The 23,450-nt window shown below is 44.9% G+C and overlaps 2 protein-coding genes across 2 annotated transcripts in view; one reads left to right on the forward strand and one right to left on the reverse strand.

The window, feature by feature from the left end:
- Positions 1-11,992, forward strand: part of LOC138520829 (uncharacterized) — a 48,896-nt gene extending 36,904 nt beyond the window's left edge. The window contains exons 2-5 of the mRNA XM_069633173.1: positions 2,097-2,244; positions 2,505-2,608; positions 3,518-3,582; positions 11,117-11,992. Of these exons, the coding sequence (XP_069489274.1) occupies positions 2,097-2,244; positions 2,505-2,608; positions 3,518-3,582; positions 11,117-11,368 (569 nt within the window). The 3' untranslated portion in view covers positions 11,369-11,992. The remainder of the gene's footprint in view (positions 1-2,096; positions 2,245-2,504; positions 2,609-3,517; positions 3,583-11,116) is intronic.
- Positions 11,849-23,450, reverse strand: part of AVPR1B (arginine vasopressin receptor 1B) — a 33,481-nt gene continuing 21,879 nt past the window's right edge. Inside the window, exon 2 of the mRNA XM_069633172.1 lies at positions 11,849-17,628. Within this exon, the coding sequence (XP_069489273.1) occupies positions 17,315-17,628 (314 nt within the window). The 3' untranslated portion in view covers positions 11,849-17,314. The remainder of the gene's footprint in view (positions 17,629-23,450) is intronic.

The raw sequence follows: 23,450 nt of genomic DNA on the forward strand, positions 1-23,450 counted from the left end.
TCTCTGACAGGCGAAGCGCCTATCAATGCCATAAACTATGGCAGGAGGGCGGCGCTATACAAATGTAAGATAACATAACATACCCTGGATTGAGGACCTGCAGCCCTGCACGGTACACCTCACCAATGGTCTTCCTTTTGCTGCCTCTACAATTATTGAGCCTCAGCGAGCTGTATTCTGGCCACTTGTCTTCAAAATATATTCATATTGTTATTATTGACCCCCCACCTAGAACAAATAATGCACTGAATAGAGTCAATATGGAAATGGGCAATAATTTAGCTATTTGACCAGAGATTGACCAAGAGTTCTAAAACGTGATTGATTGCAAATGCACTTCCATGCACTTTCATGCACTTTCATGCACTTTGACGCACTTTGACGCACTTTGATGCGCTTTGATGCAACACTTTGATGCACTTTGACGCACTTTGATGCACTTTGATGCACTTTGACACACTTTGACGCACTTTGACGCACTTTCATGCACTTTGACGCACTTTGATGCGCTTTGATGCAACACTTTGATGCACTTTGACGCACTTTGATGCACTTTGATGCACTTTCATGCACTTTCATGCACTTTGACGCACTTTGATGCGCTTTGATGCAACACTTTGATGCACTTTGATGCACTTTGATGCACTTTGACGCACTTTGATGCACTTTGATGCACTTTGACACACTTTGACGCACTTTGATACGCTTTGATGCAACACTTTGATGCACTTTGATTAGTTGTTAATGCACTGACAAGGCCAGCAGCTGCCAATACTTTGCACATGAACAACAATGCATTTTTTGTACCCATTGTAAAAGCTGTGCACATCGCCAGGTAGGTTGTGTTGGAAGGGTACTCACCACACATCTTTGGGGACCATAGTTACGGGCAAGTATTCTTTTTCTTAGACTAATGGCCAGCTAGTCACAATGCGTCGGCCATTTCTTACTTTCGGGTCCAACAGTAAACATATTGGTGCTGCGTTTACCTATCAAATGGTCTACGGGAAAGAAGGCGCAGTTTGCCTCGAAACAGGGGCACCTGGACATTTTGTGAAACATAGACACTGAACCAACACCATCAAGTGCTGTGCCCAGGTTAACCAGAAGCAGCACATACGTTTTGCATACAATGACAACAATATTGTAGAGTTTCACATACTATTATCATTATTGGGGTATTAACTGAGCGCAGACCTAGGTTTGGGAAGCAGCAGAGCACTTTACAATCAAGAACCAGGTTAGGGAGCAGAAAAACACAGGTTCAGGGATCTAACAGAGGAGGGCAATTGCCAGCAATGGGGTCTACAAGTGACCAGAGGAGGAAACAGTGGGGATTGGATCACCCAGTCTTAGGTGTGATTGAAATGGGATTTCATGTAACCAACTGATGACATTTATGAATCCATGCAGGAAAATATTACCCGTGCTGCCAAGTGAACTGTAACCTGTTATTCTTGTGAAACAGTGGGTCTCCAGTCTTGAATATTTCATGTTAGGGGATTCCCCCTCCCAAAGGTAGCTATTTCCTCTCGGGAATTAAGATTACGAGCCCGCAATATTTGAGGTAGTGGCCTTGGGTGCCTCCACATCACACCTTTAAGGAGTGCATCGCACTGAGCTTTGTCATGGGTTAGCTGACAAACTCTAGGCTGTTTGCCATGAAGATATAAAATGGTGGTAACGGCACACATGTCCCAGAATGCATCTGGAAGCTCCATAATCATAAATCAGGGTGGCCATAAACTGGCCAACCATAAAAAGGCAGCTAGCCTGCGGTTTCATGTTTTCCCATCCATATCACGTGTTCCTGATTCAGTATCCTCCGGCAACCAGCTGTCAACCGCTTCACGCGCCGCAAACTATCCGAGCTGCCGATCTTCTGAACAGCCCCCCAAAAGTCCCACAGGCAGCACTTGGCCTCTTCTGCCGCCCACACATGCACCTTTAGGGCCTCTCAAAACATATGAAAAATAATATGCATAACTCAGGATAAATGAAACCTTATATCATTCAACTCTGAACATCAGACACTCCCAAAATGGGCCCTTTTGTCATATGTCATACTCACATAGATCTATTCTCATTCTTTCCAGCACTTAAGGGGTGTCAAGCCCGCCTTCCCAAAGATGCCGCACACTCAGTGCCAGGACACTCTGGTTTCAGCGGCCATTGCAGCCGCCGCCTTCCTACTGCACATGGCGGCCCTAATCGTTGGATATTTCAAGCTGTCCCTCAAAATCGGTAAAGTATTTACCACTCTTTTTCTTGTCATTTATTTTGTATAAGCACCTTCACAAAGTTCTAAATGTTGTCCAGACAGAGCCCCCTCCTTAAGTCTTCCGGCCTGGTGTCCCCCCCTCTTCGGTTCTCCCTTCCCTGCAATTGACGTGAAATGGAATATCCTATCATGGCCAAGATCCGAAAAGATTGTGAAGATACTTTGAGAATTTCCTGAAACTGATGCATTTTGACCTTGCTCACGTTTCACATTTCTTTCACAGAAAGGCTTTCCTGCAAACATGGAGAAAAGCATTCCCAGAAACCCCAAAATTCAGGGAGGAAACCGGAAGCAAGTGTGATGGTCCAAGCTCTGAAGGCGGTGATGGTAAGCTCCCGACCTTCCAAGGTCGCCCTTCAAGGTGGCGGGGGAAGTAGTGTAACTGGATATGGGTTGTTTGACCTAAAAAAAACTTGACCTACTGCCCATTTCACCTACATTTCTTGACCTAATGTTTTTTGACCTACTGCAGAGGGAGACCCCTGCAACCCCCCCATTATAAGGGGGAAGACCCTCGCACCCGGAACACCACCCCACCACATCCTATTCCCTTACCCCACCCCACAGCTAATTTTTTATTAAAAGGTACCATTTAATCTAACGAATTCGGTCAAAAAGATGCGGCCAAATGGGAGTAGGTCAAATTGGACAATACCAAGTATCTAGGCAAGATGGCGGCAGGGGATATGACATCACCACACTCGGTGAAGGACAACCCCTCATCTCTTGAAGTCACAATTGCTAATGTCCTTTCTTTGCCAACATAACTTGGCCATTAATTAAAAATACCGTTCACCCATTAACTTGCAGACAGGACGGACGGTTGCTTTGCACGGGTATCATTATTTGACTTTCTGCTCAGGTTGAAAAGCGCTTAAAACACGTAAACTGTTATTATTTTCAATAAATGTAGTCTAGCTGCTAAGACGCGGAAATGTCATCCAGTGGCTAAATAGTTCACTATTTATCGTGGAGTCCTGTAGTCAAAACCCGGTATTGACAACCAAACATAGTGTGATTCTAGGCAAAACAAATGTTTCTCTCTGTAATTACATTATAATTCATTCTGGATCCTTGGCCCCCAAGCTACTAGTGCCCACCCCTCAAGGCCCCTCAATTTTACTTAGTAAACACATCAGTGGCACCCAGATATTTGAAAGACAAAGTGGCAGAGCCCTCAAATCCATTTCATCGTAAGTGGGTGCACCCCCCTTGATCTTCTCTTTCGGCTTTTAGATGAAAGGGACTCCTCGTCGGGGGATTCGGATACATCGGGGAGCAGCTGTCACTCACCGTGCCAGGTAAGTGCATGATTCGCTGTGGCGCAGAGGCTGGTCATCGAGTGGTGTGTTTATCCTTGTCCCCTCTTCATTCTCTTCACCCTTACTTTATTTATGACTGAACCAATGCTGTTATTTAGATAGCTGCATAACATGCAGGTCTTTCTCTGTGCTTAAAAATGCTATTTTACCCTAGGGCCACCAGCCAAATGTTTAATAAAATGTGGATATTTGGAGTTGCGCGTTCACAGTTGCTTGAGTTGCGCGTTCACAGTTGCTTTTCAAAACTAAGCTCTGCTTTGTATCTATTTGTCCTTGTATGTTCTGATTAGAGAGGATACCATTCTCCTTGGGGTATGTTTTAGGGAAAGTGAATGGAGCTTCCAATAAGTAATTTGAGTTCTTGTTAAGAAAAGGAATTTTCCAAAAGATCCAATTTTCACTTATCAGCAAAAAAAAAAATAAAATAAAAAAAAAAAAATATATATATATATATATGTATATATATATATATATATATATATATATATATATATATATATATATATCCAATCCTTTCACTCCGACTGCGCTGCAGGCTCCCAGCTCAAATCCACAAATTGCACAATAGTCCAAATGGAATAAAAATCATTCTATTTTATTTATCAAAAATTTGTTAAGAAACAATTTCATACAAAAAACCTCCAACCCTTGCCCCGCCTAACAAAGGCGCTCCGCAGATGGCGCGTTTCGCTACACCTTGTAGCTTGGTCACATGATCTTGTTCACTTTCTACGCACTCTTTTATTCCCTTCCCCCTCCCTCCGCGTGGTGGGCATAGAGACAAACAAGGGACCAATTCAAAACCTTGTAGTTGTATCCCAGGCTTTCTTATCAGGCATATTCCACTGCCATATGGTTACACGAGCAGCAATCTATTCCTCCTAATATGTACTTAATGTGTGTGCATCTGCATTCCCAAGTATCAAATACAACAGATTAACATTTTAGATGTACAAATAACGTTCTTTTATATTAACAGATGACACCATATATCATCATTTTAAGTTATGATGTTTACAGAGGAAAATAATGCTGCCCAATGCCTGTGGAGAATATAATAATGTCTATTTTTCAAATGGAATATCCTGATAGATCCATTAATATTTCAAGTGTCCGAGGTCAGGAGAGAGTGCAATAGTCCATGAGTATGACTAAGTATGCCATTACCTATATGGCTGCAATCGTGTATCGTGAGTCACTGAACAGTAGTGTACAGGGGCCACTGAATAACGTAGCATATCCCATATACATATCCCGCTTAAGATTGAGACAATATTGCCATCCTTCTTATAGGTTCACACTTGTGGGCTAGGGACATGTTGGATATCCATGATAAATACGCAGGAAAATCTACATGCAAAATATACACAATAGCCATGTCATTTTACTCATTGATCTCTATGTATGCTATAAAATGCATAGTGCATTCAATCTCTCCAATACCTACTCTGGACTTGAATTTCCAATATTATTAACAGCCTAGGTTAGGTTTGGTGCCCATTTGTTGGCTCAATGCCCTTCTATAAGAACCCTAAATGGTAGAAGATAAACTTCACTCAAGAGGGAGAAAGAAGGAGTATCTGGAATCCTTCAGGGTGTCCTAAATTACTACTAAAAAGCTCACTGCCTCCACACAATCAATTTCATAAGGGCAGGAGTATTAAAAATGTTACAAGAACAATCAATAATCACAACAGTATGTGGGAATAGGCCATCCGTCATTACCCAACTTCAAAAATTAATTCAATCATCATAGATGATGGCACACAATTGTGCCCTATTTCTCATGGTTTGTGCAAAAAGTATACATCACCGGTACTGTGCTAAATTCCTTAGATTATTCCCCAAGAAATGTATACATCTCATCATCTATATTGTGTCCTAGAGGGATCTTACTCTCAAAGTCAATAATATAGCGTGTTTCTCGCTGACTCAATAACTTTTCTCTGTCTCCTCCCCTCTGTCCCATGGTCACTTGGTGTAGCCCCATAAATGAAAAATCACAAAGTTTCCCATCATGTTTCTCCCAAAAATGTTTGGCTATGGGATATGCAAAGTCACGATTTTTTATCGCTCTGATATGCTGTTGGATACATATTTTCAATTTGCACTTAGTGCTGCCAATGTACCATTTCTTACTAGTGCATTTGAGTGCATACACTATGTACTCTGATTCACATGTTATTCTTTCGGTGATAATGATGGTTTTCTTAAGTACAGGGTGTAGATAGCTCGAGCACTCATATGCAAATGTGCATATCTTGCATTTTGTACATTTGTAGAAACCCTTGTTCCTACAATTAAGCCATGACAATTGACTGGGAGTTGATTCAGGTGTCATGTAGCTGCTGACCAAGTTGTCTTTAATGGATTGACACTTTCGAAATGCAAAGTTCGGATGGCTCCCCAATAGCGTTTTTAAATCTGTATCTACCACTAGTGTCGTCCAATGTTTCCGAATGATGGTTTTAATCGTTTTTGCTGAATGACCATATGTCAATATGAGGCGAGTTGTTCCTCTTTCTCCAAACTGGGAATTTTCTTTGCATTATCGAGTAACAGCAACGATCTATCACTCTGCCTAGCTTTAATATAGGCACGTTCGATGATTTGTTTTCGGTATTGCTGTTTCTTGAAGCCCCATGCTGTTATTTTGCTTTCCTCATCGTAGCTGCTCATCTCCGAGCAGTTTCTCCGCAGCCGGATAAATTCGCCTTAGGGTATGCTCCAAATAAGGTTTTGACTATGTGCACTTTTTGCATGCAATGGAGCATTGACCCCGGTCGGTTTTCGAAACAATTTGGTCTTGATTTTACCATCTTCTACATAGATTGTCACATCCAAAAAGACCACCTCTTTGGGACTGTGTGTTTCCGTAAATTGTAAGTTGTAGTTGTTAATATTCAACAATTTCACAAAGTCCACCCATTCTTCGGAAGTACCCTTCCAAATAATAAAGAGGTCGTCAATGTATCGCTGCCACATTATCACCTTGTTAGTGAAATTTCCATATTCTTCCTTCCAGGCCTCATGTTTTTCCCAGTAACCCATGGTTAAATTGGCATAGGACGGGGCGAAGGTCGTGCCCATAGCAGTTCCCTGTTTCTGTCTGTAGTATTTCTGGTTAAATACAAATACATTGTTGGTTAAACACATGTGGATCATGGCCATGATCATTTCTGAATGTCGAGTATAGTTTAGACATCTAGTATTTAAAAAATACTTGCAAGCCTTCATTCCTTGTACATGTGTGATAGATGTATACAGGGAAACAACGTCCATAGTGACTAATCAGAAATTCGGGTCACATGGTAGCTCATTTACTCTCAACAGAAAGTCCTTTGTGTCCCTCAAATATGAAGGTAATGTTAGGACAAAGGGAAAGAGACATTCATCGATATATTTAGACATGTTCTCTAACAATGAGCCTATTAGTGTGACAATCGGTCTGCATGGAGGTTTAGAGGCACATTTGTGGATCTTGGGAAGGAAATATATCGTGGGTGTAATCGCATGGGATTTGTAAAGGAACCTCACATCTAGATCTTCCAACATTCCTTAGTCTGACCATTCCTTAAAAAATTCCTGCACTGTTGATTCCAACTTTGGCATCGGATTCTCTGTTAATTTCTCATAACAGGTTTTATCATTAAGTTGTCTATTGGCCTCATGTACATACTGATCCCTGTCCATAAGTACAGCATTACGGCCTTTATCTGAAGATTTAATAATGCAGTTGGATAGAAGACTTAATTCCTTTAGGGATTTAAGATATTCATTGCCCATATTTGACTTGAATTTTTTATATATATGAAAAAAACAACTGATATGCCAACATAGTGCTCAGCCTGCAAGTAGCTGATGCTAAGGGTAGAAATCTTGGCTGGATTTCTAAATATGCAAAAAACACATGTGTAAAGGCAGGTTGTAATACTTCAAAAAAAAAACAACAACATGTAAAAAAAACCCTGCACACAAAACCAAGCCGCTTTCTCAAAAAGGTATGTTTATTTCATTACAAAAATTCTCGTGCAACGAACACTGCCTAATGGCTTAAAAAGGGTAGTCATCATTCCCATGCCTCCCTAACTGACAAAACAGGTTGTAAAGACACTCACCCCACCAGGGTGGAAACCGCCACGCGTTTCGCTTGTATACCAAGCTTCCTCAGGCTTTTTTATTCCAAAATCCGTGCAAAAACACTTTCTTTTTATAAAAACAGATGCCAGACCGGCGTTGATATTAGGCTCCTCCCTTTTGCTTTCAAAATACCGGTCATGTGATCGCTACAATGCCGTAGTGACTCGCATATACAACTACGGCCATCTTGGAATGAGTTCTGCATGCCTAGATATGAATGTAAATACATCCCACCTCGACTAAATGTTACATGGTGAAATTAGAAAAAGCATGGGGGAGAAGCTGCATATCACCAGCCGAATCCAGCATTCTGATATCAAATCAAAATAACAAAGTAGTAATAATGTTTTTATGTCCGCAAGTGCGCAAATATTACGTTGAATGGTTCCGTTTCAACACTCATGATGAAAACAGCAGACCAATACACCCCATGGCTTTCAGTGCCTATCACAAAAGCCAGAGCGGAGTGCAGCGCATTTCCTGTTTGAAAAGATGTTTTTTCCTTTTTCATCACATGACTAACCTCAAAATTGAGATTTACTTAAAGGGGCCTACACCCTTATTCACAGATACACTGGGCAAGCTTCATTAGTCCATGTCCATTTCAAATAGTTATTGGCACAGATATCCTAATGAAAATGCCATAGCAAACAGTAAAGTGCATAGTGCAATTAAAGCAGCAATTAGTCCATCGTTAAGGAATACCATAGCAGACAATAAAGTGCATAGTGCAATTAAAGCAACAATTAGTCCATCGTTCGAGAATTATCCTTCTAATGAAATGCCAGTGTATCTTAATAAACTCAGACATATATCATAACCATTACATCCAATAATTGGTTAAAGTGCAAGTGCAACATTCTACAGTATCAGATGGTTTGTCATATACTCAATGTAAAAACACAAACATTTCCGCATTCAAATTTCAATCCCAAGGGTCTAAGTGTGTCAAGTTTGCAGATTAATGACGCTTCTAGCTGTCTCAATTTAAGCTCTCGATTGCCCAGTCTCTTATGTACTGGAATGTGGGCAAGACCCAAAAACGACATTGCTTTCACATCAGATTGCACTTGCACTTTAACCAATTATTGGATATAATGGTAATGATATATGTCTGAGTTTATCAAGATACACTGGCACTTTATTAGAAGGATCATTCTCGAACGATGGACTAATTGTTGCTTTAATTGCACTATGCACTTTATTGTCTGCTATGGTATTCCTTAACGATGGACTAATTGCTGCTTTAATTGCACTATGCACTTTACTGTCTGCTATGGCATTTTCATTAGGATATCTGTGCCAATAACTATTTGAAATGGACATAGACTAATGAAGCCTGCCCAGTGTATCTGTGAATAAGGGTGTAGGCCCCTTTAAGTAAATCTCAATTTTGAGGTTAGTCATGTGGCGAAAAAGGAAAAAACATCTTTTCAAACAGGAAATGCGCTGCACTCCGCTCTGGCTTTTGTGACAGGCACTGCAAGCCATGGGGTGTATTGGTCTGCTGTTTTCATCATGAGTGTTGAAACGGAACCATTCAACGTAATATTTGCGCACTTGCGCACATAAACACATTATTACTACTTTGTTATTTTAATTTGATATCAGAATGCTGGATTAGGCTGATGATATGCAGCTTCTCCCCCCGCGCTTTTTCTAATTTCACCATGTAACATTTAGTCGAGGTGGGATGTATTTACATTCATATCTAGGCATGCAGAACTCATTCCAAGATGGCCGTAGTTGTATATGCGAGTCACTACGGCATTGTAGCGATCACATGATCAGTATTTTGAAAGCTAAAGGGAGGAGCCTAATATCAACGCCGGTCCGGCGTCTGTTTTTATAAAAAGAAAGTGTTTCCACGGATTTGGGAATAAAAAAGCCTGAGGAAGCTTGCTATACAAGCGGAACGCGTGGCGGTTTCCACCCTGGTGGGGTGAGGGTTTTCATAACCTGTTTTGTCAGCTAGGGAGGCATGGGAATGATGCCTACCCTTTTTAAGCCATTAGGCAGTGTTGGTTGCACGAGAATTTTTGTAATGAAATAAACATACCTTTTTGAGAAAGCGGCTTGGTTTTGTGTGCAGGTTTTTCTTTACATGTTGTTGGGGGTTTTTTGAAGTATTACGACCTGCCTTTACACGTGTGTATATATGTGTGTGTGTGGGTTCTTTCGCTTTAAATCCTGGTTTTTCAGTGTCTGATTCCCCATGAAATTGACCAATGTATAAATCATAGAATATCCCATATCATGATCCTGCAGATGGCAAACATACTGAGTGGCATCATGTCGTGCCCTGCTCATAGATTGGTGCCATTATTTATGTGCATTCATCATGTCATCTTCGTGTCACCTTAGTTAATAGTTGTCTTGGGACAGGTGGCAAAAGGTCAATGAATTAGTCATGGGTTTAAAAAGGAAAATACATATCAAAGAACATATTGTATACTCACATGTATCTTGACATTGAAGGAGAAACTCCCGGGCTCTGCGCCATTCAGTGCAGTTTTACTTTAATGATCATTCAAAGTAAGCCGCCCTCGCCATGATTACACGTGTTTCGGCTCGGCTGAGCCTTTCTCAAATCAGGGCTGTTACAGAAATACTTTAAGCGAAGATTCCGCGTGACGATGATCAGGTAAGTAATATAAGAGTTAAATCCCAAAGTTCAAATCTCTCATGGATGCCTTTCAGCTTCTGTAAAATATTGCGCAACCGTGTTGGGATTTACTGGATACCCTCACTGACTGGAACACTGACAGCACTAACATGTAAAGACGGTTGCCAGTCCAAGCAGTAGGAGCCGTGTGGGGCCTATCCTAACCTCACCACCCGTTATCATTAGTCTCATAACAGATGCGCGGTGCGGTGGGGGTGGGAGGGTGTCAAAGTCCGGCCAAAGTCAGTGCATAGTCATTTTTGCAGTACAAAATTATTTTGCGTGGCAAAAATACATTTTGCACGGTTCCATGACTCAGGGTTTTTGCGAAAGTGCAAAGTCACCTTTCCGGCAGTGCAAACTCACTTTGAACCAGGCAAATATTCCATGAATCGGGCCCTTAAGATGGGGGAACTAAGGACACTCTTAAGTGAGGGTGTACTTCTGAGCTTGAGGTCTTGGACTGGGCTGTCTGGAAGTAATTGAGCCATGCTAGAAGCTGTGAGAATATGGCTGTTGTGACGTGGATGCCTGGATACCTCTGTGGCAGGCATGCTGTGGGATTGCGCGGCTGTGCGGTACCTGCCAGCCGACTAATGCAGTTGCAAGTGTACGTAGGTAGTGTTCTACCATGTGATTAAAGAGGCGCGAATGGCGGGTGCATTTTGTGGTATCTATCACTCAGTGTGACTTGTTTCATCCCTCCAGACCCCCAGGACAAAAGCAGACATCACTTACACAAGCCTCGTCTTTGAAGACAAAGTCAGGAATCGGGAAGGTGGGCCCAAAAGAAAGAAATTCCCAGACTACATCAACATCGATCCGGATAAAGCAAATACGGAGATCAAGCCTGCCTCACTGGCTGGATGCTCAGAGTCTACAGAGTATGCACATGTTTCGCAGCACACTGAGTTTACTTCATCAGGTCCTTGCAATACGCATCTTTCGCAGCACACTTAGTCGCCTTCATCAGGCCCTTGCAACGCGCATGTTTCGCAGCACACTTAGTCGCCTTCATCAGGCCCTTGCAACGCGCATGTTTCGCAGCACACTTAGTCTACTTCATCAGACCCTTGCAACGCGCATGTTGCGCAGCACACTTATTCTCCTTCATAAGGCACTTGCATGCCAGAGAGCTCTACTTTGCTAATGCAGCCACAGTCTTTCTGCTTACCTTGAACAGAACAATGCTGCATACCCCGGATTCTCGATATGCAGAAATACTTAAATAGATGGCAGAGAAATTCTTTCAGAAATTGATCTTCTTTAAAATATTCCACTGCTTCAAAATCAGCCTGATATCATATTAAACAAATGTGTTCCCTGTGTTGCTTATTCGAAACAATATTTCTTTTTTTTATGCATCTTTCCCTGTAGCCTGGTGGCACCTACCAGAAAATCACACGAATGCACTTATATTTGACTGATGTAAAATGAATGCTAAGGTCATATTCTGCTAATTGGTTTTATTTCAGTTAAGCTGTCCAGGCAGCACAGAGTGTACAAACATCAACAACAGGTTTCTAGTTCATATATAAAACACATTTCAATAATTCTTTTGTGGCAATAAAGTATACTAGATTATGCAGTTTCAATGAATAAACACAACCTTGGTGTGTGCGTGGGTCTTCACTGCTGCAGCTGGCTAGTACCCGGGGTACCACATGCAAATGAGTCCATTTTTTGTGCAGAAATGCTTGCACATTTTGAATTCGGAAAACCTTTGGGTTTCATAGTTCCTTTTGCATTTCTGACAGCTTAAAAATAGTGAACAAATGAGCAATTCTTCATAGATGGGGAGTCTGCAGACGATGTATTTAGTAAATGTTTTGATGAATGCTTGTGAGAGAGATAAAGAGGAATATTATAAACAATTAGAAAATGCCTCAAGACATTCCTTTTAAGCCTCATATTCTCCTAATTTACGAAAAACTACAATTCAGGATGTAGGAAGCAACTCTTTCCATTCTGAACAGGAAGTAGGCAGTTCCAGCCTTGGTGTGTTGCCTACCGTCCACTCTGGACCTGCACTGAAAGTACAGCTCTAGCGGGGAAAGAGGGAGCGACTTTTTTGGGGGCTTATTAATTTCTATGTCAGATCAGAGGCCCACTTCTGGGAGCTTACAACAGAGCAGGCTGACCGTTACACAATCAAAGATGTTATTCAAAACATGCATGCATTGGTGTGAATGCTGGGTGGGTTGCCTCCACTAGGAAGTGTCATGTTGTTAAACATGTGAGGGCAGCTGGGTGGGCATCATCACTCTGCCAGTATGGTGTCCTCGTGCAGGCTAGCTAGGATGGGCAGCCTTCACTGAGCTGGGTGGTTTCTTCTCTCAGGGGAGGTTTACTGTGGTTGTTGTGTCTGGCAAGTAAGAGAGGGATGTGTGTGTTTTCTCACAAGTCAGACTTCGGGTGAATGTCACCGCTAGAAAGTTCTGTTGTCTCCTGCAAGCGTACCCTGCACTTTTCTGAAAGTTGGGCCAGTCCACTGGCTGAGGTGGGTGTGCTCACCTCCTGCCAGGGATCTGAGGACCTCATGCAGTCAGGAGCTGGCATTGCAGTGTGGTCATTGCAAAGTGATGCCCTGCCCCCTCTTAACCGCAGGTGCCATGGTAAGGATGGCTGCCTTGTGATGCTCATATGGTGTCAGATTAAGGCAGCCATCTTGCATGCAGCCAAGGTCCCTTCCTCTGGCGGAAGAAGCTGTTGTGAGCGCAGCAGTACAGCCGCCTTGCTCACATTATCGCCCCTGGACCTGATGGAAATTTCCATTACCAGCATCCGGCCTGTTGTTTGAATTTATAAGCAACGTGAACACTATGGGCAGTCGTGATGCGGCCCCCAGCTGCGTGGAATTAATGGGGGGCGTTCTTGCGTCACTCGCCTCCCTGCTAATTGAACTGTTTTTCCCTTCGTGGGTATCTCGTTATTCCTTGCAACAAGGGGCATACAGAATTTTGATTATGTTTCCGACTCACATTTCCACAGGCTGTGTAACTTTATTGGGGACATGTGTACTCACTCAGTAACTCTGAAGGGAACATGTGTACTGGCCTAGTAATTCTGATGCAGATATTTTTCCCGAATGAGGACATGTTTACTAGCGCAATACATACATTGGGGGCATGTGTACTGGCCCAGTTAATCTGATGGAGACCTTTTTAGTGGCATAGTAACTTTGATGTAGACATGTTAACTGCCTCTGTAATGATGGGGGACACATGTACTGCCCCAGTAAATCTGAAGGGAACATTTCTAATGGCTTTGTAACTCTGATGGGGACATTTCTACTGAGCCAGGAAATATGATGGGTCATTCAACTGGCTCTTAACTTGGGTGAGGAGAGTTTACTGGCTCATTAACTCTGATGGGGACATTTCTACTGAGCCAGGAAATCTGATGGGTCATTCAACTGGCTCTTAACTTTGGTGGGGAGAGTTTACTGGCTCAGTAACTCTGATGGGGACATTTCTACTGAGCCAGGAAATCTGACGGGTCATTCAACTGGCTCTTAACTTGGGTGAAGAGAGTTTACTGGCTCAGTAACTTTGATGGGGACATTTATACTGAGCCAGTAAATCTGATGGGTCATTCAACTGGCTCTTAACTTGGTTGGGGAGAGTTTACTGGCTCAGTAACACTGATGGGGACATTTCTACTGAGCCAGAAAATCTGATGGGTCGTTCAACTGGCTCTTAACTTGCGTGGGGGGAGTTTACTGGCTCAGCAAATCTAATGGGTACATTTCTACTGAGCCAGGAAATCTGATGGGTCATTCAACTGGCTCTTAACTTGGGTGGGGAGAGTTTACTGGATCAGTAATGCTAATGGGGACATTTCTACTGAGCCAGAAAATCTGACGGGTCATTCAACTGGTTCTTAACTTGGGTGGGGAGAGTTTACTGGCTCAGTAATGCTAATGGGGACATTTCTACTGAGCCAGAAAATATGACGGTCATTCAACTGGTTCTTAACTTGGGTGGGGAGAGTTTATGGGCTCAGTAACTCTGATGGGCACATGTTTAATACCACACACAAGACTGCCTTTTCATTTGCTTTCTCAAATAGGTGCAGAAGAATCGACCAATGCAACTTAAGGAATTTGGCAAAACCTACCAAAGTGCTGTCAGACCACAGTGCTGGTGCGCTGTGAAGAAATCCTAAACAATGTGAAGAAATCCTAAACAATGTGAAGAAATCCTAAACAATACAAATGAAAATACATGTTGCTATAATCAGTAATTCATATGTTACTCATGCCTACGATTAAGTCAACGTTCCCCTGATTACCGATGCTTAGCCAGACTGCAAGAGTGCCGGAGACCCTACCCTCTGGGCTCGTTACACTGGAAACCAGCCTGAGGCCTGTTCTCTTGTCATCAGTAATGCTATGCTCTCAGGACACAAGGGCTCTCCTCGCCAAAGCTCAATTCAAGAGTTACACAATGACTTCCACCATGATAAAGCACTCTGAGGTTTCAGAACACCCAAGGTGTGAACCATTAACCCTTGCTTGGCACTGTAACAGCTTATACCACTCAATGTCCAATTTCTAGAGTAGCGCTTGTGTCCGACTTTGAGCTGCTCCTTGTGTAGAATGCTGGTGCCCAAGTGCTGCAATGAGCTTCTTGCATTAAACTCGCCACTCCAACACTCCACGTCATGTGCAGGATCTCTTTGACCTTTGCAATCATATTCAAGGTGGAGTCCTAAAAAAGGCAAGCCTGGCTGGTCCAAAGGCTTTTGGTCCTTGGTGCAGGCCTGCCCTGGACTTAGGTCCCAGCCAGAGTTGTTTCATCCTGGAAGTAGAGCCCATCTTTTTCCATAAGAAATGTCTTTAAATCTGTTATTTCATTGTTTTCTATTTATATTGTAAAGTACCTCCTTCTTACCTTTAATGCAGATATGCGTGTCACATATAACAAAAACATTGAATGAAAATTAATATCATTAAAAAGTACTTCTTGGCACAGCACCTTGTGGAGCATACTGGGTAGAGATACATTGGGGCTTGCAAACCTTTAACCATCCATGCCCCCTTCCAGAGCCCTACAGGTGTCCCCTATCCCACATCTCATGCTGTCACAACACTTCTACCAGAAGACCTTTGGAGGAACCCTGACTCCACCACCGTCACATCACTTCTACCAGAAGACCTTTGGAGGAACCCTGACGCCATCATCGCCACATCACTTATACCAGAAAAGCTCTAGAGGACCCCTGACTTCATCATCGTCACATCAATTCTACCAGAAGACGTCTAGAGGACCCCTGACTCCATCATCGTCACATCACTTCTGCCAGAAAAGCTCTAGAGGACCCCTGACTCCACCATCGTCACATCACTTCTACCAGAAGACCTTTAGAGGACCCCTGACTCCATCATCATCACATCACTTCTACCAGAAGACCTCTAGAGGACCCTTGACTCCACCATCATCACATCACTTCTACCAGAAGACCTCTAGAGGACCCCTGACTCCATCATCGTGACATCACTTCTACCTGAAGACTTCTAGAGGACCCCTGACTCCATCACCGTCACATCACTTCTACCAGAAGACTTCTAGAGGACCCCTGACTCCATCACCGTCACATCACTTCTACCAGAAGACCTCTAGAGGACCCCTGACTCCATCACGATCACATCAGTTCTACCAGAAGACCTCTAGAGGACCCCTGACTCCATCACCGTCACATCACTTCTACCAGAAGACTTTTAGAGGACCCCTCACTCCATCATCATCACATCACCTCTACCAGAAGACTTATAGAGGACCCCTGACTCCATCACCGTCACATCACTTCTAACAGAAGACCTCTAGAGGACCCCTGACTCTGTTACATCACTTCTACCAGAAGACCGACTCCATCATCGTCACATCACTTCTACCAGAAAAGCTCTAGATGAACCCTGACTCCACCATCATCACATCACTTCTACCAGAAGACCTCTAGAGGACCCCTGACTCCATCACCGTCACATCACTTCTACCAGAAGACCTCTAGAGGATCCCTGACTCCATCACTGTCACATCACTTCTACCAGAAGACCTTTAGAGGACCCCTGACTCTGTCATTGTCACATCACTTCTACCAGAAGACCCCTAGAGGACCCCTGACTCCGTTACATCACTTCTACCAGAAGACCTCTAGAGGACCCCTGGCTCCATCATCGTCACATCACTTCTACCAGAAGACCTCTAGAGGACCCCTGACTCCATCACCGTCACATCACTTCTACCAGAATACCTCTAGCGGACCCCTGACTCCATCACCGTCACATCACTTCTACCAGAAGACCTTTAGAGGACCTCTGATTCCATCACCGTCACATCACTTCTACCAGAAGATGTCTAGAGGACCCCTGACTCCATCATCGTCACGTCACTTCTACCAGAAAAGCTCTAGAGGACCCCTAACTCCACCATCGTCACATCACTTCTACCAGAAGACCTTTAGAGGACCCCTGACTCCATCACTGTCACATCACTTCTACCAGAAGACTGCTAGAGGACCCCTGACTCCACCATCGTCACATCACTTCTACCAGAAGCCCGACTCCATCATCGTCACATAACGTCTACCAGAAAAGCTCTAGAGGACCCCTGACTCCATCATCGTCACATCACTTCTACCAGAAGACCTCTAGAGGACCCCTGACTCCACCATCGTCACATCACTTCTACCAGAAGACCTCTAGAGGACCCCTGACTCCATCACCGTCACATCACTTCTACCAGAAGACCTTTAGAGGACCCCTGACTCCACCATCGTCACATCACTTCTACCAGAAGACCTCTAGAGGACCCCTGCCTCCATCACCGTCACATCACTTCTACCAGAAGACCTCTAGAGGATCCCTGACTCCACCATCGTCACATCACTTCTACCAGAAGACCTCTAGAGGACCCCTGAATCCACCACCGTCTCCTCATCAGGGCGATACAGGTCCTTCACACTGCCGCACTGCACTTGGACACCACTGTCGGTGATGGTACGCTGGCGGACTTGGGTCAGCATGGTGGTCCTGCGGCTGGAGAGGCTGCCGTTTGAGTTCTGGCGCCGCAGGCTTGGCCGAGAGGACCCACAGCAGGAGACGTACCGGAGGACGTCCTGGAGGACATGTCCGCTGAAGAACATGTAGATCCAGGGGTTGCAGCAGCTGCTCAGACTGGCCAGCAGCATGGTGATCGTGAAGGCAACATCTGACGACTCTGAAAGCAAAGGGACCAGAATGATTAGTTCGTCACCATCACTAGGCCTTCACTCGGCTCTTCTTCTGCTCTCCTGTCGTTTCCATGACAGTAATTACTTCGAAAAATACATGTAGTCGTGGGTTAAGGGGTAAAACGCGGGCGACGAGCGGGTTGGGGAAGAGGGGCAATGGGGGAAGCCCCCAAATAAAATTAAAATGTTAAGTGAAATTTCGAAGTATTTGCTTCGAGATAATGACTGTCGTGGAAATGACATGGAGCCCTTTTTTCCTATGCACCCTACTATGGGCTCTGATCCTACCTCACTGAGGTCCTGGTGGCAAGAAGGTGGCACTGATCTTGCAATCAGGCAGAGTACCTTTCATTTTTAGCCTTTGTCTCCTGCTCCTTATATGGCCTGATCTAGCCCCAGTCTATAAGTAGCGGAAACAGGAAATCTGGTCACACAGCCATGTATGACTGATCAGCCATGCAAGGACGTATCAATGAACACGGCAACAGGCACACATATGTAATATACATGAAGATAAGTACCTCCTGACATGTCTATGGTACCCAAATGCTTTCCCGTGGGGGCTGCAAGCAAGAGGGGACTGGGGCAGAGCAGGGTGTTGCCAGGGGGCTGCAAGCAAGAGGGTACTGGGGCAGAGCAGGGTGTTGGCAGGGTGCTGCAAGCAAGAGGGGACTGGGACAGAGCAGGGTGTTGCCAGGGGGCTGCAAGCAAGAGGGGACTGGGGCAGAGCAGGGTGTTGGCAGGGGGCTGCAAGTAAGAGGGGACTGGGGCAGAGCAGGGTCTTGCTCTGCCCCAGTCCCCTCTTGCTTGCAGCCCCGTGACAACACACTGCTCTGTCCCTGCCCCCTCTTCCTTGCAGCCCCCTGGCAAGACCCTGCTCTGCCCCAGTCCCCTCTTGCTTGCAGCCCCCTGACAAACACTGCTCTGTCCCTGCCCCCTCTTGCTTGCAGCCCCCTGGCAACACCCTGCTCTGCCCCAGCCCCCTCTTGCTTGCAGCCCCCTGGCAACACCCTGCTCTGCCCCAGTCCCCTCTTGCTTGCAGCCCCCTGGGGCAGAGCAGGGTCTTGCCAGGGGGAGAAAGACTGTCGCCAGCTTAACTCTGAATCAGGCCACAGCTACTCGCCAATGCACCTCGCAGGGATTCCGTGCATTTCTCCCTCTTCGCCATGCACTCCATGTTGCTCCTTTCTTTAAGAGAACCCCCGAATCTATCCTCTCCCCTTGCCTGACATTGCACCCGACAAAATGAAAAAGCTTTTGCAATAGGAAATCTATAGATGGGGTGGGCCAACAACAAGCAGGCAAGGGCAGAGTGAGGCGCCGTGAGGGGACTGCAAGTCACAAGATGTTAGGGTGTCCTCAGACAAAAGGGGAAAACGGTGTTGAAGTGGTAGAGATAAAGGTGGAGACTATGCAGGACCTCTGTGCCAAGAGAAAGCAAGCCATAAGCAGACTGGATGCACCAACAAAGGGCGGCACCTGCAAAGCTGGAGACCATGAAGGGCATGCATGTCACAAGACAGCAGAGTCTGCACAGACAACAAGGGAAAATGGTGCTGAAGCAGCGAGTGTAAAGCTGGAGACCATGAAGGGCCTGCATTTCACAAGACAGCAGAGCATGCACAGACAAAAGAGGGAAATGTTGCCGAAGCAGCAAGGGTAAAGCTGGAGACCATGAAGGGCCTGCATGTCACAAGACAGCAGAGCATGCACAGACGAAAGGGGGAAATGGTGCCATAGCAGCCAGGGTAAAGCTGGAGACCATGAAGGACATGCTTGTCACAAGACAGCAGAGCATGCACAGACAAAAGGGGGAAATGGTGCTGCAGCAGCAAGGGTAAAGCTGGAGACCATGAAGGGCCTGCGTGTCACAAGACAGCAGAGCATGCAGAGACGAAAGAGGGAAATGGTGCTGCAGCAGCAAGGGTAAAGCTGGAGACCATGAAGGGCCTGCGTGTCACAAGACAGCAGAGCATGCAGAGACGAAAGAGGGAAATGGTACTGCAGCAGCAAGGTTGAAGCTGGAGACCATGAAGGACATGCATGTCGCAAGACAGCAGAGCATGCACAGACAAAAGAGGGAAATGTTGCCGAAGCAGCAAGGGTAAAGCTGGAGACCATGAAGGGCCTGCATGTCACAAGACAGCAGAGCATGCACAGACGAAAGGGGGAAATGGTGCCATAGCAGCCAGGGTAAAGCTGGAGACCATGAAGGACATGCTTGTCACAAGACAGCAGAGCATGCACAGACAAAAGGGGGAAATGGTGCTGCAGCAGCAAGGGTAAAGCTGGAGACCATGAAGGGCCTGCGTGTCACAAGACAGCAGAGCATGCAGAGACGAAAGAGGGAAATGGTGCTGCAGCAGCAAGGGTAAAGCTGGAGACCATGAAGGGCCTGCGTGTCACAAGACAGCAGAGCATGCAGAGACGAAAGAGGGAAATGGTACTGCAGCAGCAAGGTTGAAGCTGGAGACCATGAAGGACATGCATGTCGCAAGACAGCAGAGCATGCAGAGACGAAAGGGGGAAATGGTACTGCAGCAGCAAGGTTGAAGCTGGAGACCATGAAGGGCCTGCATGTCGCAAAACAGCAGAGCATGCATGAATGGGAGTAAGCCGAAACGCTTTTTTTCTTTGCTTAATAACATTTGAACCGTGGGACGAAATTGTCCCATATTGTGTAGAATGCTCAGAAAAATCAATGCTCATTAGCCTAATCTTAACTTTGGGCGACTAGTGGCATCCTATAATATCATTCCTTTAAATATATCCCCTGATGCATGTCATGAATCTGAAGCAGAGGTTTAGAAAAAGCACAGCTCCAGCGCCACCGTGGATTTTCATGACACTTTGCTTTTGAAAAGAAAAAGTCCTCTGGAATCAAAGGAAACATTGCAGGCCTCACTTGGTATTTTTTTCAATTAAAATAGGGGGTTGGATAAGGGGAAGGGGGCAGGCAAGTGCGCATTCATCGCGCGGCTAAGACTACAGGGGCATCACTGAGTTCTGCTGGAGTCACTGCTTACTGCTCGGGCTGTGCCTCACGAAACAACACCTTTCACAATCTCTGAGCTTCCATATAAGCTGGTAGCAACATGGAGATTACCCTGCCTCTGTAAGTTCTGCGCAGTGTCTTTGCTTTCAACATTGTGTCTGTGTGTATACATATTGAATTTATATGTAAGAGTATTATTATGCAGGAGTTGCAATCAGACCATACACAATATTCCAAAATAACAAAAAAAATCTTTAAAAAAAAAACACACATCCAGACATTCATCAAAGCAACAATTCCAAAACATGTCTGCATAGGTTTCCAATTAACTGTTGACAGTTAAATGTAATACACTAGTTTTCTCAAGTAAAAATCTACACAACATTCCTACAAAATTATTAAACATTTAAAACCTGCCTGAATAAAGTGTAAGCACTATATTGTTATAATAAAACAGAATATATATACATCTCAGAGTTGCTGTGACTAAGGACATTTGATTACCTGCAACTAGCCGCCTCCAATGGATTCCAGGTATTCAAAGGGGGTCATTACGACTTTGGAGGTAGCCATGGCGCAATTAGCACCATGGCTGCCTCCAAAATCGTGTCCGGGTCCGGTGTGGTGGAGAGGGGACTTACTGGGACATTCCGCCCTAGGCGGACCCGCTAAGTCTCCATTCCAAATGCCATTCCCCATTCCCATTTGAGCCCCTGGAGGGCTCAATGGGAAGGGGGAAGGCGCTAATAATGGACCCGCTAATTGTGGGCCCGTTATTAGCTCCAAGGTCCCTTAACGGGTCCCGTAAAGAACGTGTGGTCAGACCACACGTCCTTTACAGTCCCCTCTAAGAGACCTTGGAATAGGGCGGTAACTTGCTTAATCCTAGCCTCTCCTAGATTTATATCAGGTATTCAAAGTTCCTTAATCTTAGCCGCTCTAACATTTCTATCAGGTATTCAAAGTTCTTTAATCCTAGCCACTCTTAGAGTTATATCAGGTATTCAAAGTTCCATAATCCTAGCCACTCTTACATTTATATCATGTATTCAAAGTTCCTTGATCCTAGCTGCTCTTAGAGTTATATCAAGTATTCAAAGTTCCTTAATCCTAGCCGCATTTACAGTTAAATCAGGTATTCAAAGTTCCTTAATCCTAGCCACTCTTAGATTTATATCAGGTATTCAAAGTTCCTTAATCCTAGCTGCTCTTGGATTCATATCAGGTATTCAAAGTTCCTTAATCCTAGCCACTCTTAGATTTATATCAGGTATTCAAAGTTCCTTGATCCTAGCCGCTCTCAGATTCATATCAGGTATTCAAAATGCCTTAATCCTAGCCGCTCTTAGATTTATATCAGGTATTCAAAGTTCCTTAATCCTAGCCACTCTTAGATTTATATCAGGTATTCAAAGTTCCTTAATCCTAGCCGCTCTTAGATTCATATCAGATATTCAAAGTTCCTTAATCCTAGCCGCTTTTAGATTCATATCAGATATTCAAAAGTTTCTTAATCCTAGCAGCTCTTAGATTTATACATTCTATTTTATCATATCAACGGAGGGCTAGGGTAAACTTAAATGGACTTCAAGTGGGGCAGGTGTGAAGAATTCTACTATCTGCACGGTGGGTGTGCGGTCACCTGGGCTTTTTTGAAAATTTAAATGAAATTGAATGGTGGTAGATCAACCTCCGGAAAATGTGTGGGCCTAATCCGTACACATTTTCCTTTGCTCACCGCATGACATACACATAGACCCGTATACTCTGGGTGGACACAGCCTACAGGCACCGTCCCCCCTGTCATATTTGGTTGGAATATGACTGCCAAGAGTACATCAAGGCATCTCAGAAGGGGGAAGTGTCATGATGCCTACCTCTAAGGAGCCAGGCCGGGCCCAGCAACCCCAGAGGCAGACATCATTTTCCCCAGGGAAGTCTCAGCGGGCCCAAGTCGGGGCCCTTTGGTCTCAGTGCTGGCGCCTTAGGCGCCAGGCTCATAGCGGACCCCAGTCCTGGCGCCTTAGGCGCCAGGCTCATAGAAGAGGATATGTGTTTAAGTGCTTGGGTGCACACTTACCTGATGCAGACCTTGCTGCTTCATCCAGGCCCTCTTGAGGCCTGAATGGGACTACTTAACCAGTAGGACTACTTCACCACCCGGGTGTGGTCGGGGAAGGATACATACCTGATTGGTGGAAGGATACATACCAGGAACTTCTTCCAAGGCTATTTAAACCCCACCCGAACAGCCACACATGCTTCGCGTTGTTCTGCACCTAGCAGCTGGACGCTCACCGTGTCAGCTCCTGCATCCTGACTTCAGCCACGCCTGCCAGCACCCTGGAACACCTGCAAGGGGAGAAAGGAAGAGAATAGGAGAAGAAAAGCCCTTACCTGCTAAATCTGCATCCCGGAGTCATTTCTCCAACGGCCCTGAAAAGGAAGACATCATTTTAAAGGCATTTCGTTTCGATCGCTGCAGCGCTGCATTTTACTCACCTTTGCAAGGCGCTTCCATCTTCAGCAGCGATCTTCCGGATTCAGCTACGCCCCGGCGCCTAGAGGAAAAAAGACAAGAACAAAGGTGAGAGGGAGAAAAGGAATAAGGAAAGCTCAGTTTCCTTTTAAGTCTTACCTGTTGGATTATTCCCACTGCATTTCGGGTCCTGCCGCTTCCTGGCATCTCCGGACCCCGGCCCCTATGGGGAAAAAAGACAAAGACATTGAATGAGCGAATGCAAAGACATTACCTGGGCGCTCATCCAGAACTGTTTCACTTCGGGTCGGCGCCATATCTCCGGCACCCCGAAC

Source organism: Ambystoma mexicanum, chromosome 13, assembly GCF_040938575.1.
Source record: "Ambystoma mexicanum isolate Mex_15411 chromosome 13, UKY_AmexF1_1, whole genome shotgun sequence".
Classification (NCBI taxonomy): domain Eukaryota; kingdom Metazoa; phylum Chordata; class Amphibia; order Caudata; family Ambystomatidae; genus Ambystoma; species Ambystoma mexicanum.